The sequence below is a fragment of the Equus asinus genome, chromosome 7, assembly GCF_041296235.1.
Source record: "Equus asinus isolate D_3611 breed Donkey chromosome 7, EquAss-T2T_v2, whole genome shotgun sequence".
Classification (NCBI taxonomy): Eukaryota; Metazoa; Chordata; class Mammalia; order Perissodactyla; family Equidae; genus Equus; species Equus asinus.
The window spans coordinates 66,144,702-66,160,330 of record NC_091796.1 but is presented as its reverse complement, the minus strand read 5'-3'; the positions used below and the strand labels follow the sequence as shown (position 1 = coordinate 66,160,330).

Here is a 15,629-nt window from a genome sequence, read left to right as displayed (position 1 = left end):
GCTTTTATTCATTAAGTCTGTCAATGAATAATTTAAGCAGAACAAAGAAATATATATAGAAGCTAGGGTTTACTAAGGGTGCAGAGCCAGGAACGTGTAAAAGAGGTGAGTGCAAAGTAACAATATGCAACATAAAATAATATTTGCCCTCGAGGATAAAGTAGATGAGAATGAGACAGAGTCTGTAAACACGATTTTTCTCTGTGGTAGGTTTAATAAGATCTACTACTGAATCGTTCAGAAAACTTTTGGCTGTTAAGTAGCAGTAAAGTGAACTCAAACTGGCTTAACAATAAGTCATCAGGATGATTCCAGGCACTTTACTATCAACAGCTCAGTGATAGCACCAAGGTCCACATTCAGTTCGTAGTTCACTCGGTCACCCTTGGTGTCGGCTTCTCCAAGGCTGGGTCCTTTCGGGGTCATAAGATGGTTGTGGGTGGTAATCAAAGCTGTGTCTTTCCCTTTGGTCTGGTTGGGCCAAGTGATGCCACCTGCCCATCTTCAGATCAATAGGAGTCAGTAGGGGATGGGAAACGGGGAATAAATGGGAAGGCAGCCATCAGTGTCTCCTACAACTAGAAAGAGTGTTCCTGGGCTATTGGACTCTAGAATCATGAGGCCTGAGAAAACTCTTTAAAGACCAAATGAAAGAAAAGGGCATTTCCATTTATTGAAGACCTACTACATGACGACCCCTTTGCAAACAATATTTAGCGATCACAGTAAACCTACAAAAGATGTACTATACTGCCCATTTTATAGACAAAAGAATCGAGGCTCAGAGGAGTTATTTTGCGTAAACATAGTTCCCTCTTTTCTCCAAAGCTTATGTTCTTCCATTTAACCATAGGAGAAGGGCGGTCAAGACCAGATGTTAGGTTAAGGGATTTATGTAGTTTTTAAAATGTGCTGTGATGTGCTGCCCGATCCCTCTGACGGACTAAAGAACCCACTCCTCCAGTCATCAGAAGCGCAGACAGCCCACAGCTATCATCCCCTGTGAGAAGGGCCTCAGGTGAAGACAGACCCTTCACCCACGTTTCCGCCCTGTTTCCCAGGTGGCCTGTACTCGGTGACTGGAGTTTGGCTACAAGGACCTGTCCCCCTCTTGACTACTCTAAAGGATCATCCCAGCTTCAGCTCCCCTGCAGGGTGGGCTGAGGCATCCACGCCCCATGTCCTCCTCTGCCAAATCCTGTCCCTTCTCGCCCCTACAGCAGTTGATCACAAGAGTGCTCCCTCATAAACCTCTTGCATTCTGATCTCTTTGCTTCCCAGGGAACCCAACCTGTGACAATGAGCAGCTTAAAGGATTTGAGAAGATGGTACTGTAGAGACAATAACAGATACGATAATATTTCGGTCTTCTATAAAATGGTGTGACCACAACCTAGTTTTGAAATTTCACTATTCTTTGGGCTTGCTGGGAGTAAGGAAGGGCAGAAAGGCAAAGTTAAGAATGTTGACAATGGGAACGATTAAATTTTTGAAGCTGATATACGCTTAATTAAGAAATGACTATTTTTCCTTCTACAAATTTAGAGATTTCATAAAAACCAAGAAAACCTATGGAGAGAGAGTCTCATATCAGTATCCAATGCTGATTTGAAAGCAGTGAAGTCTAGTTTAGAGACATAAAATGGGATTTAAAAGGAGTCAAAAGAAATAGAATGCTACCAGTAATTGCCTATGGGTCAAGGGTCATCTACGGGTAAACTCTCTGCTTTTCTCATTTCCTGAATATATTTTATTTCCTTAAGTAAGAAAACAGGAGAATGATTTCCTCGTAGCATCTCCTGGTTTTTATGAAACCCAAGAAGAGAGAGGTTAATTTAGGGGTAATATTTACTCCTGTTTCCTGTCTTAAAAAATATTTTAGCAAATATAGAAAGCTTTGGGAGACTCCAACACAGTATTAATATTGCTACATATTTCTTTTCCCATTCTGCATTATCGAGAATAAACTGTCCCAATTAAATGACACATGAAGACAGGTAACTCTTAGAGTATTTATTCAATGGATGATTTACAAGAAGGACATCAATGAATAAAGGTAAAACTTTTCACTCCTAGTCAACATGAACCCTTTAAATGTGTAAAGTTTACATTCAATTTCCTTTTTTTAAAAAGCATCTGCCCCTTTAAGATTATATCATAGTGTGCGAAGCACTGGTGAGATTTATGTCACCAGAAATGCCCAGTGTGTTGATTTCTCTGAGATTTCTCATCCGATGATTGTACTGCAACAAGTGAGCATCATTGACCGCAACCTTGAAGTGGTCAGCTTCAACCAGCACTTGTATCTGAAATGGCACATACGCAGAACTGTTAGAAATGCCCGTTAATTTCAAAACCAGACTGCCTGAGCTCAGGATGCCCAACCTTTCATCTTTACGATCATTTGTGGAACTGATTAAAGTGCAGAAAGAGTTAACTTTACAGCAAAAATAAACTCTAGATTATTCAAAGATTTACATAAAATAAAATGATAAATTTGTTAGAAAAAAATATACAGTTGAAGCCATAAAGGAAAAGATTAATGAAAACATAAAGCTTACATAAAAACTTAAGTTTTTTATGGTCTAAAACACGTAAAAGTGAAAAATAAACACTAAAGTAGGAAACCCCTGATAAAGTGGCAAACGTTATGAAGCTCTGTAATAACCAGTTTTGGCAAGAGTACGAAAAAACATTCTCTTCCAGGAGCTAGTGGATGTGTTAATTCTCACATCCTTCAGCACTTTGGCAATATCTTCTCTAAATTTTAAACATGTCTATTCTTTGAATAAAATTGTTCTTCTCGGGAGCAAAGATTTATAAGAATAGTTATTACAGTATTTCAGTAAAATAAATAAATAAACCTTCCCAGGTTTTACTTGTTTGGAATTTTCCATGCTCCAAATTTTCATCAATAGGGTACTGGTTGAATTATCACATATCTCAACAATGATATACCATTGGGTAACAATGTTCAAGAGGAAAAGATGTCCACCAGATGTAGAATAGGGTCCCTCCTCTCCCTGCCCTCGAGGAGCTTACAGTCGAGCTGTTTGCTGCCCACTCTACAGCCAGCCATGGCCCAACAGGGAGGACCTAGGAAATATTTATTGAAGCAGCACTTAAAAACAAAAAGTGTGCTGTGTGTCGTAGACGATACTGGAAAGATATTCAGCAAGCTGCAACTTTTGTGAGGATGGGGGATGGGATGAAGGATGGAGGACTTTTCAGTTAATTTAAAAATCTATAAATTTTTTTTCATAAAACAACCATGTATTAATTTTAGAATTAAAAAAAATTTTAGTTTTGATTGCCGTGCCAACTATGTTGATTTAAGGAAGCGAGTCTCAGTCCAACTGCACCGCAAAGACTTTCTGCCTTTTTTTTAAGGATGATATTTTTCTCATTTCCAGAAGAGCTTAAACTCAGAGTGGTGGCCGCAAGCACGACAGCCGCTCCTGGCCCTGTTCCAGCCTGCAACGCCTGGTCCCCTGGGATGGGGAGGAGATGTCCTAGTTAGGTGTCTCAGGAGAGCTGGTGAAAATTCATTTCAAGTGCATTGTGGTTTAGAGCGAGTCCCATGAGCAACAGACATTTTCAATATCTCATAGTAGCAATAACTTACTTTGAATGGTTTACCACTTTCAAATGGGAAAACCGCCTGTCTTTCTTCCCTTCCCCAGACATTATCCTGCTTTGTATTGCAAACAATGACTCTCCTGTTGTTCTCGTTGAAGCGCGGGTTAAAGTGGAAGGCAACATCATGCCCTCTGTTGAAATTTAAAGCAAACCTGTTTTAAACCAAAGACCAGAGTTAGTAAAATGATTCAAGCTGTGCGTTTGTACCAAGTGAAGAACATGCAATTTTCTAAAGAGCAAATCATTGTATAAAATACAGGAAAATTTTCTAAACAGAAAGCACACTGGACAGTACACTAGGCCAAGGACTGGATGTCATATGGTAGCATCTGAAAGGAAGCAAGACAACGTGCTGAGTTTTTTGCCTCGTTGTCTTGGTCACATCATTCTAGTCAGCTGTCATTCCCTCTTTACTGCCTCTACCCATGAAAGCTCCTCAAGGTTTTCTCACAGAGGTTTAGGGCCACTCAGAGGGCACTTTATGCTTTACTTTGCAGAGAATAACGGTTACCTCCTTTCTGCCCTGCCAGGTTGCTTTTAATACCTATTAAGGCAAACCAGTCACACAAATAAGAGCTTTCAAATACCTGGCTTCCTCAGAGTTAACCAAAAGCCAAGTCCTAAAACGGCAAGAACGAGATAATGTCGTTAAAGTTCAGTATTCCGATGCTAAGTTGTAAAGTCCTGACAATAAATGTGGTAAACATTCCATGATGTGAACTAATGAAAGTGCTGCTTGGCTTTTTGACCCCAGTTCCTGTACTTGGATGTCAAGGCAAACACAAGTCCTGGCTGTCGAAGCACTAACTCTTTCCCTCAGTGTCTCAGCGAACCCCATAGAGCACTGACATCAGAATCAGCAGGTGCTCTGGCTTTAAAGCAACGTCTGCACTCTAGACCTTTTAACAATGATTCTCTGTATGTTTTGATTCACCCAGTAATGGACACATACACCACACTGTATCTTCCAATGATTAAATTCACAGGGAAAAGACCAAGATAGCCAAATGGCAATAGAATGTGTATTTGACTGAATATCTGATGGCTATATTTCCTCTGCAGTGAAAAGGAAGATACTGTCATCTCTACCGCCTTCAGCATTCTTTTTTTTCCACATAATTCCTCACACAGAATTTGCAGGACCAAGCAATAACTTTTTCAGTTTAGACCACTTAACCATTTCAACCAAAATTAGTTTTGACCGGCCACAGTGTCAGTCTGCATCTCTAGTGTTACTGGAGCTAAAGTTTCCAGTGCAATAACCCTAAATAAAGCAAAGATATATATAATCAGTGTGGTTCTGCATGAGAGGGGTTGTACAGGGAGGAGAGCAGGTATTAACAAATTGTGAGTGCTGTATGCACAGGGTAAGGTGTGCAGGGTCCTACCTTATGTTGGGAGGAAAGATGGACAAGGACAGAGGCAGAGGATATACGTTTCATAGTTTGCTGTGAGGCAAGCTTTATTGTGCAGGGAAGAACTGTGCTTTCAGAAGTAACAGTTGGCTTAGGGTGGTGACCTTCACGCAGAACCAGAGGAAGCTGGCTGGAGGTTGGAGTGAGTGGGCCATTTGGAAGTAAAACGATCAGATCAGAGCTGAGTCTATCTCCTGCTAACAGAGGAGGTGGCTCCCTTTGATTCACCAGGAACAAGGTGACAGACACTCATGGAGTCTGTTTGCAGATTATTGAATAAACCTGTGTACATAGCTTGACTTTGTGCCTTTTGTGTACTGTCCATAAGACCCAGAAACACAGATGAATTAATGGCTGCAGTAGCTTTAGTGGCACCACTGACCTCAGGGATGGGCGTACTGGACGGCTTCAGGATATCCTTAGCCTTCTTGTTTTACACGTAGGTATAACCAGTGGTGATAACCAGGGCCAGGCATCCCAGGGCAGCCAGGAATCAGCGTGGATTTACCTGTTAGCTCCAATCTTACCCCATCCTAGCTCACCTCAGTCAAACCAGTTCCGATGGCAAAGGTTGATTTATTTTGCGGAAGTCTTGTAACTTGTAGAATCTGTTCAAATCTTTTAAGTAAACAGTGTCTACTCAGAAGGCTGGGGTTCCCCATCCTGCCCCTTATCATCTGTAGACCAGGCTGACACCATAGGAATCTGTGACCCTGCTGTTGCCACCACTATGAAGATAGAAATGGCAGCTGAGCTCGCAAGGTCCGAGACTGCACTGTGACCTGCACAACTGCGGGGAGATTTGGACGCACATCAGGACAGAGTGGCATCACATTCAAGCGCTCCGACCAACTCGAACAATGTCCAGTGGGGTCTTTTTGTTTTCGCACCTTGTTTTTGACGGGCATGTAGACATAAAGTGCATGCTTGGTTTTTTAGACAATATATGGCTCAGAGGTGGAGGGACGGCCAGGCATCACATTACAAAAGCTCTACGTTTCCTTGACCTCTAAGGCTTTCACTGCCAGGAAACACCAACAGAATGGGTTTCCTGCTCTTCCTCTTTGTCCTCAGAAAGTGGGACTCTGTTTTATTCTTGATTCTTCTGGTTTAAGACTCAGTGAGGGAAACATTGTCCCCCTATTGGGAATACATATTGATTTATGGGATAATCCAGTACTGTGGTATAGCCAAGATTCTAAATGTGTAGTTTTTAAAATTCTAAACCAATCAACCAATATGTCAGACTTGCTAATCTTGCTGTTCACCTGTTTGCATTGGGCTTCACTGTGCCCAGAATTGTTATCAGCATGCGAGGCGTGACTCCTCCAGGCAAAGGCAGGTCATAAGGCACAGTCTGGGAATAAAAAAATGTATATGTATCAATAAAGAGTCATGTTTTCTTGGGGAAAGAAAGAAAAAGATGTTGCTAAAGTTCAATCACTATTAATATGTGTGACTGTCACATAACCCTAAGGGAAGCCATCTTTCCAGACTCTCGGGCCACCTTGCCCAGGGCCTGAAGATATAAGGCTCCCTACATGCACAACGAGTAATCGAGAGTAAAGCCATGAGTTATTTGGTGCCAAGGGCAGAACATATTCCCTTTTGGAGCACGGGGTCTCTCCTTACCAGGACATCCCTAGCTATAACTCATGCGCTTAGACTATTTTTCAGAAAGGCTTAAGCTAGACCTCGCAGTCAACATTACCTTTTTTGTGCTGCTCTTAAGACTCCTTTCACATAACACCCTTCTTGGTGGTTATTCTGCTCCCTGAGGGCGGGCATTGTGTCACACTCTGGGGCTTCTGAGTTCTCATGTGTTCTAATCACACGGCCCCAGCAGAGTGCTTTGAATGTGGCAGACATCCGATATTTGTGAAATGAACACTTCCCAGCTCATACACTCCCTACGTCATTCTGCAAATATGTATTGGCCATCTATGTTCAAGGTGCTGTGAATATTCCCAGGGCTCTCTCTCTGGCCTCTTCTCTTTCCCTTTATAATTTTCCCCCTGGGTTCAACTATCCCCCAAGTCTTTTCTCTAGCCCTGATCTGCACCAGTCCTGTACTTCCTCCTGTCTGGATTTGCTTCTGGTGCCGCAAATCCAACAGGTATGAACTGGAATCGTCTCCCCTGCCCCTCCCCCTTCAGGTCCCCTTCCTGAGTTCCCAGTTTGGACAGACCCTTGGCTGGTGCTCTAGATGTCCAGCATTGAAAAGCCAGAGTCGTCTCTGACTCCTGAGACTTCACCACTACATCCTGGGGTTCTTCCTGCAAGCTTGCCCACGTCTGCATCTTCCTTTCCACAGCCTCCATGTCCTCCTCTGCACCCGACTAACCTGTGGCCTAGGCCCTGCTCAATGGCACCCATGCCTCCAACGCTTTTTCTGCACTGTCCTCTAACACGCTGCCTGCGCCATCTTCTCCACAGGCCTGAAAGGGTCTGACCCACACTGCGATGGAGCTCTTTCCTCACGTCTGTATCTACCTCCAAACTAGCCTAGACATCTGAAAGGGAAGGATCTGTGTTTGAGACATGTCTGGAGCCTCACAGAGTTAGGTTTTACACTTTGAATTCATTTGCTAAAGTGTGTTTTAATGTAAATGAAAATTCAATCCTTAGATTGCAAAATAATCTTTAGAACAGTTGTCAAAACCAGATCACCTTGGTTCCCCCGCATGTTCCCTCCATGCCTCTGAGCAAGTTCCAGAACTCCGGACTGCTCCATTCCCACAGTGGAAAATGGGGATACCAGCAGCATCTTATAGGGTAGTCGTGGGTTCCCTGAGGTCATCCGTGTAGAAGCATGCTGCTGGTACATGTTATGTACTCAGGGTTTATTAATAATAATAGCCAAAACTTCCCCCATTACTATGATTTAACTTGATTTATATTAAAGCTGCTTTACAGATGTCTTTAAAAGATGGATTAACTTCTCTTTATACTAACAGTACACATAATAAACTCAATACAAACAACTACTTTTTCTACTGGATGGACGTACACCATGCAGGTCCTTGAGAAAGTGGCTCTGAGCTGTGAGTTAGAAGCTTCAGGTCTCCCTGAAGCCCTTTGCAGGTGAGTGCCCAGAGCCAGCCCCCAGCCAGAGCACTGCAAAGTGATGGCACGACCACTCCAGACATTTGCTGCATTCTTCATTAGCTTTGTCCTGATCACAATCAAGTATATGAAGTGACTAACTCCATCTTACCAGTGGTCCAGCAGGGACGCCATAGGGCCCGGCAGCAGGGTAGGCTCCAGGAGCACCTGGCTGTCCAGGAGATGGGTAGGCACCAGGCCCACTAGGGTAGCCTCCTGATGCATTTGGTCCAGGATAAGCAGGGGTTGAGCCAGGGTAGGCGCCAGGGTGTGCCTGTCCAGGGTAGGCGCCGGGATAGGCGGACCCTGGGTAGCCCCCTGCCCCAGCAGGCTGGTTTCCCCAGGGACCAGGCCATCCTTGAGGGTTTGGGTTTCCAGACCCAGATAAGGCATCTTTAAGCTGGAAAGAAAGACATAAACCATTACAGGATGAAAAACGTTCACAAAAACAGAATTTTCAGGAAAACAGAAATATGCGATCTAAGAAGTAGAGGGATATGGTCAAGATATGAAATTTGTATCCATAACATTTTTTCCACGTATTGAATAGTTTTGAGTTCCTAAGATTAAGATTAGACTTTGGGATTACACATGCTTGTCACTTGGCTCTTGCCTCCCATCATCTCATATCGCGGAGGGTGGCCTTTTCGTAATTTGCTAAAGTCGGGAGGTGGCTGTCCTCTACGCGAAAGCACATACTTTCTGTAGGCAGGAGAAAACCAATCACAAAAATCAGGATGCTCAGACTGCACACAGCTCCCATCGCCCAGTTTATTTCTCAGCTCCTCCAGGCGGAATCCTCCGGCTTCTGTCCCAGGCCTCACAGTGACAGAGTTACTACCATTGTAAGTCCCAGACCTCCCTCTGACTGGCTCTCTTCCCGAATCCGCGGCTAGAAAAACAAAACTCCAGCTAACAAGCCCTCATTGGACACGGGAGGCCAGCAGTGGGAGAGTTAGAAGGGAGAGCCTGGCGGTAAAAAAAAAAAAAATAAACCTCAACCTGTGTGGAATGTGTATTACCTAGGAAAACAGACATCAAACACTTACCGAAAAACCGTCTGACATTTTCCTGAGAGGAGGAAAAAAAAAGATAGGTTATCATATGATCCTAAAAGATTTCACCGGGTTCCATACAAATTTAACATCACGATTAGTTCATTGTGCAGTTCTAGTCAATCTACAGGCATTCTTCTAACCCAAGCAAGTCCATTCCATGAACACGCCTAAACCAATAGTGTAGAACCACAGAAATGTCTCCTGGAAGGGCGGCGACGCACTCCAGCTGGATCACCAAGCCCTTTAACTCATAACTCATAACTTTGACCTCTAATCACACGAGCCTGTGTGACTATCGGGAGTAACAGGCCAGACAACGGAGCAGGGAGAAGAATAAGGAAGAAAATGTTCTGCCTCATCCCAAAGGAACAAATGGACACAGTCCTGCTTTTATCTTTGGTCCTCCGTCGCCCGCCTGCCTGTCTCTTTCTCCACCACCTCTTATGAAGGCTCCGTGTGTTGCTAGAGCTCCCCTCCCCTCCCAGTCTCGCCAGCCGATCCACACCCTTGTCTGGGTCTTAGGAGGAAGGCAGAGTTGGTCTCTTCCTGCTGAGACTTGAAAGACATGCCCCCTGCAAGTAGTTGCGGCCGACTATTTCTTCCCTCATTGGCACACATTTACACCTGCTCTGGGCCAGGCACTGTGTGGGCTTCTGTCTGCGTGTGAGGATGGACAGGTCAAAATCTGCATGGTCCAAGGGCCCAAAAGCCCCTAGGATCACCAGTAATTGATGCTGTGAGTTCGACTGCATGGCGTGGAAAGTCACAACCAGACCGATTACCTCTAAGAGGGAAGCGCTGTCTGAGCTAAGCCTCTGAGGAGAGCTGAGATGGGGATCCGGAGCAATGAAGAAGAAAGGCGGGTATAAGAGGCTTGCTTTTTTTTTTTTTTAATGAGACTTGCTATTCCAAGTGAAATCTCTGGCAGTATAACAAACTAACGTTAAAAAAAAAAGTCAAGCAATGTGGAGGAAAATACTTTTGGGTAGGATGCTACCAAAAGGGTTGGCCTTGCCCAAAGCTGCCTCATGGGGTGGCCTTGAGACATCACTCCTGCTGCTCCCCAGGTGCCAGGTCCCCAGCGGCACACACGATGTTTCACACCTGCTCCCGCGGCAGACACTCCAGCAGTGAGGGGACCAGGGCAGCTTTGGACTCCTGAGGCCTGGGGGAGTCTTCTCAGCTCACAATCAACGGTGCTATGGCCAAAATTCCCTAGACCTTAAACAATCAGAAGCTCTTTTTCCTTGAGTTAGTCACTTGTGAAATTGACTCAATTATTTTAAGAAATGACATTTTCCCAAGGGATCCAATAAATAGGAACTACTTGATAGGTTCTAAAAATGTAAAATATTAGAATTTTTTATAACAACTCAAACAGGCAGAGCTCCTCCTAGGATTTAATGTGTGCTTCAATTTCACACACCAGATATTTTATCCTACTCTGCTGTTATTTATATCATAGTTAAATATTACTTTGCACTAATTTTTTTGCACATCTCTTTTTCAACTTGGTCATTCTGAAACATACTTGGAAGCAGTTAGGTTACGACCATGCCCATCTTCCCAGGTAGGAAACTGCTGGCGATTTGACCGGGAAGTCATGGTGACACTTACAGGCTTATATTCACTGTGTTTCCTATAGCATCTGACCTCTTAAAGCAAACATTGGGTGTTCCGCTGCTTGTGCTCCCTCCCCCACAGGGCTGACACTGCCCGCAAAACTGTGCTGCTGACACAAGAGGAACTTGAGAGAAGAGTCATTACGGAAGAGAAAAGGAAGGATATGTCTTAGGAAAATAAAAGCCTCACTCATTTTAGACCCCAGTAGGAAACAATCTTGAACTGAACGTGAACTGAAGAGAGTTTGGTTCCTTTGATTATACAAACTCTTCTTCCAGTCCTGGGCAGCGCACCAGAGACCCAGCAATAACTTGATAAGTGTTTTGACTTCTTTTAAATATCCCCATTGTGTAGGGGCTGATTCCCAGCCTCAGCACCACTGACGTCTCAGGTCGGACACTTTGTTGTGAGGGCTGTCCGGTGCGTTACAGGATGTCTAGCAGCATCCCTGGCTTCAGTACAGAAGGGGCCAGTAGCACACCAGCCCCGCCTCAACAGAGACAATCCAAAATGTCTTAAGACATGGCCAAATATCCCTGGGGGAGGCGGGAGGGGACACAATCCTGCCTGGTGAGAACCACTGGCCTAGGCTGATGTGCATCCCTGCATAAATGCACACACGCAGGCCAGTGCAACACACACACACACAGTTCCAACTGCTAAAACTAGGAAATCTACACCATTCGCCTCATAAAGCGTCCTATTACCATAACTCAAATGAAACTAAGATGTGTTTAAAAGCTGATTACACCCAGAAATTCACCTAAAGACAGCATTTCCAAAATTGAACACATTCTTTTCAAAGTCTCTGCTCAACTTTCTTCAGTTTATTTTCCAACCCGAACAAAACAATTTGAGAAACAAAGCAGATCTGCCTTTATTTCCACTGTTTTTGAGACAGCACCTCAGAGGACAGTTTGGACTGTGTTGTGACACATTAGCCGAGGCCCTTAGAACAAGAACAGCCACGTGCGTGGGGCTTTTCAGTCTACAGAGCACTTTCACACGCCTGTTTTGACTCTGATAATCTTATGAGACTGACGGGGGAGAGTTACCGTTCCCACTGCAGAGGTGGGAAGCGGGGACTCAGGAGGCTAATGTGGTGGCCCAAAGTCACTGGTCACTGGCTGGCCAAGGACCAGGGTCCAAGCATCCTACTTCAGGCTCATTGTACACCAATATAAAACCTCACACTTTGAAATTCTAAAGTAAAATTCTTTGAAAGTGTTAATTACCTCATTTAGAAATTGATTCTCTGGCTTATTCATCCAGAACTACATGACATATGAAATTGTAAATAAATTTTAAAAGAAATCATGTTTTCATCAGAAAACTAGCTGGATGACTCATTCAGTGTGCAGTGATACTGAAGACAAGGAAGTCATTTTGCACAGTCCCTTTACTAATTATAACCACATTTAAACCAATAAAGTGTATTTTTCCAAAAATTGGGTATGCATTGTTTTGATTAGGTTAACTCCCAACCATCAGATCTCTTTTTTGAAAAGAGTTATCACCAATGCTCTTTTGAAATCAAGGTTAGTAACCTTAGAACTTAAAAACAAATCTATTTGGATAAACAGCTGCCTTGCTTCCCTGGAAAATTTCTTTCTTTCTTTTAGATGAGTAGTTTATGGAGAGAGAATCAAATGTGAAAAATCTCCCCCCTTCAGACATTCTAGATATGTGAACTCTGTCCACCCGTTTCCAGAATCAGAGAACTCTGAAGAGCCAGAAAAGAAATATTGCATCAAAGACAAACAAAAATAGAGGAACTACCACCTGGGTTTGCACATCTGGAAAAACCTGCAGGAAGTAGTTGAGTGGCACTTTGGAATATGAATTCAAATGAGTCAGAATACTGACCATTTTAATTGGCTGTTAGTTGCAGCTTCTCCCGTTAATAGAGTGGCTACCCACTGCACTGTGCTACTCTAGACCCACCCAGCCATTAATCCAGTTCTCCAGGTTCCCAGAGCACTTCTGAAATTTCTGCTCACAAAGGGCCCTGACCTTTATAGAAGCTGTAGGAGAAGCAGATCCAGAAGGTACTTCCTCAGAACCCCCCCCCCCGCCCCGGCTCTGCCCACACTCCTCTCCCAAGGACACGGGAGAGGCCGTCTGCTTCCTGGCCCTGCTGAACACAGAGTGGGGCTTGAGGAAAGTCCGGTTCCCAAAGCCAAATTCAGTAATGCTGAGCTGGGATAAAGGAAACGGGTCCTGTACTAGGATTTCTTTCTCAGTTCCTCAGCATCAAGGAAGGTAAAGTTACTTTGTGCCTCTCAGTTACTGATTTTTTTTCCCTATGGAAAAGCAGAACATCAGTCAGGAGAGAACACATGACACTTAGTCAGCGGCAGATTGGAAGCAGACAGCAAGCACAGCCTGGCAGGCTCACTCGTCCACATCTCCCGAGAAGAGCCAGCTCACGCACCACACTGTTACTGAGTGATCCTCAGCAGGAGCCTGTGTCCCGAACCAACACAGGAAGAGAGGCTGTGTTTCAGATCAGTTCCCAGGAGTCTCAGGGACGTTGAGTTGACAAAACAGTTGGCGTTAAGGTCAGCGTGAGACTCTCCAGTTACACTATATGAATACAGGTCTCTGCGGCAGTTAAGACAGAGTCTGGCTGATGAGGGTTCTGGGGAAACAGGTACGTAAATTATACCTGAGACCAACATTGGCCTTTTGACCTCATTAGCAATAAGAGAAAAGTCTTTATGAAGCACTTAGGTATATCTGCGGCATAGCGAATATCATCGAGGACCCCTCCGCAGAGGGAGACTGCCTCTCGCACTGAACTAACCAGCTCTGGGGTCAACCCGTCAGCCAGCGCTCCCCCTTCTACTAGTTATGGAACCCGGGGAGACATCCTACTTCTAAGCTCGAAACATTCAAGGACCATCATCAAACTTCTCCCCAGAATATGGAGTAAGCGCTGATTTTAACTCTAACCCCCAAACGTTAGGGATGCAGGAGGCAGCTCCAGCCTCCCCAGGATCAAAGAGGAGGCACGCCCACCCAAGGAGTAGACTCCACCCCAGGGATTCGGGGTCAATGTCTGAAGAGGCGACTGTCGTGGAAAAAATGATTCCTATTAAATTTTAACTTAAATGGAAACACAATTTCCTAGTACAAAAGATAAACGTCATAAACTTCAGGCAAGTGAGTCAGAATTTTGAAGTTGGTGAAAATTCTCTCTCATGCTCTGTGCCCAAGCAGTCAATTTTTACTGCTATCCTTTTCTTCAGAATTAACTGAGCCTGTCTGCGTTCCTTTCGCAGAACCCTAGAAACAGACTGGGTCCCTGAGGTCCAGCGCCCTCACTGTCGAGCAGCCCAGCTCCCCGGAGCCACCTTACAAATATTACTACACAGTGTCTGGAACAGGAATCGCAGACTCGAAGGAGCCGGCCTGAAGCCTGCGCCACAGCCGCCCCCGCGCGCCCCGACGCCAGGCCCTGAGCTGCGGCCCCTCGGGGCGCACTCACTGTCTTGCTCCATTTGAGCAACTGATAATTCAGAGCAAATCCTGGAGCACACGTTTAAACTCTCCCCTCCCACCGCCCGCGCTAGGGCTCTGCACACTGCGATCAACACTCCGTCCCCACCCCACATCTCAGCTCAGATCTGAGAGCCTCAAACCCAATTAGCCAATTGGGGCAGGGATGAATCACTGATTTGCAAAACTTCGGGGTCTGCGGTCTTTGCCGGGCCGGGCACATGCCCACTCAGGCCTTGGGGCAGCACCATCTTCCGTGGGATCAACATCCAAAGAGCGGCTGCAGCCCCTGACGCTGCCGGGCTTGGGAGAAGACCTCACTCGCGCCCCACAGCAAGATCAAGGGGCCGGGCAGCCAGGTCACGGGTCGCAGGAGCCGCCCGATAGAGTCCTTGGCAGTACCCCCGTGTCCTGGGGAAGGGGGCCCGGCTCCTAACACCCAGCTGGAGCGGCCGCTGGGTCGGATGAGAGCGCCCACCCGCCGCCGGACACGGCCTCCCGGGGTCGCAGAGGGCCCGGTGCCGCGGCCGCAGCCCCGCAGCCGACGAGGAACCGGAGACTCCGTAAGGCGTCGCTGACTCTCCCTGGGTCTCAGAATCCTCTCTCGGGGGATGAAAGGCTCTGGAGCCCTGCCCAGAAGGCGCCCACTGCCCCGACCCCAGGAGGCCAAGACCCCCATCCCAGGCGCCCGCCGCGCGCCCCAAAGAAGGCCGCGCTCCGAGCCGCGCCCGGGCGCCTCGCCCTGCCCGGTGGGAGCCGCCCGCAGGCCAGTCCCCGGCCCCGGCCCGGCCCGTCCCCGTTCCGACCCATCCCGTCTCAACCCCGTCCCCGGGCCCGGCCCCGAGCCCCTCACCCCGCGCCGGCACTCGCTGGCTCGCTCGCTCCGGGTGGCTCCTGCGACGCGCTCAGTGCAGGACTGGGCGGCGGCTCCGCGCCTCTAATACCCCCGCCCTGCCCGCCTCTCCCGGGGCGGGGCCGCCGCCTGCACCCCGACCTCTCCCCGCCCGACAGCCGGGCGCCGGCCTGGCCCGGGAGCGGGGCACCCCTGGTGGGCGGCCCCGCCCGGCCGCCGCCCGCGCCTGGGATGTGGCCGCGCTCTCCGCCCTCTCTCCAGGTTGCCCTGGCGACTTCTTGGGCTGAGACGCGAGAGTCTGCGGAGGGTTTAGTGCGCGCTTCTTTTTTTTTTTTGAGGAAGATTAGCCCTGAGTTAACTGCTGCCAATCGTCCTCTTTTTTTCTGAGGAATGCTGGCCCTGAGCTAACAGTCGTGCCCATCTTCTTCTACTTTA

General features: G+C 46.5%; 1 protein-coding gene across 1 annotated transcript; it reads right to left on the bottom strand.

Moving 5' to 3' along the window:
* Nucleotides 1-1,998: 1,998 nt before the first annotated feature.
* LGALS3 (galectin 3) lies at nucleotides 1,999-15,396 on the bottom strand. The gene is made up of 6 exons (XM_044773627.2): nucleotides 15,195-15,396; nucleotides 9,209-9,230; nucleotides 8,272-8,559; nucleotides 6,323-6,411; nucleotides 3,626-3,791; nucleotides 1,999-2,306 (listed from the first exon to the last, which is right to left on the bottom strand). The coding sequence occupies exons 2-6, from the start codon at nucleotides 9,224-9,226 to the stop codon at nucleotides 2,151-2,153; spliced, it is 717 nt and encodes a 238-aa protein (XP_044629562.1). The 5' UTR covers nucleotides 9,227-9,230; nucleotides 15,195-15,396; the 3' UTR covers nucleotides 1,999-2,150.
* Between the last annotated feature and the right edge of the window lie 233 nt (nucleotides 15,397-15,629).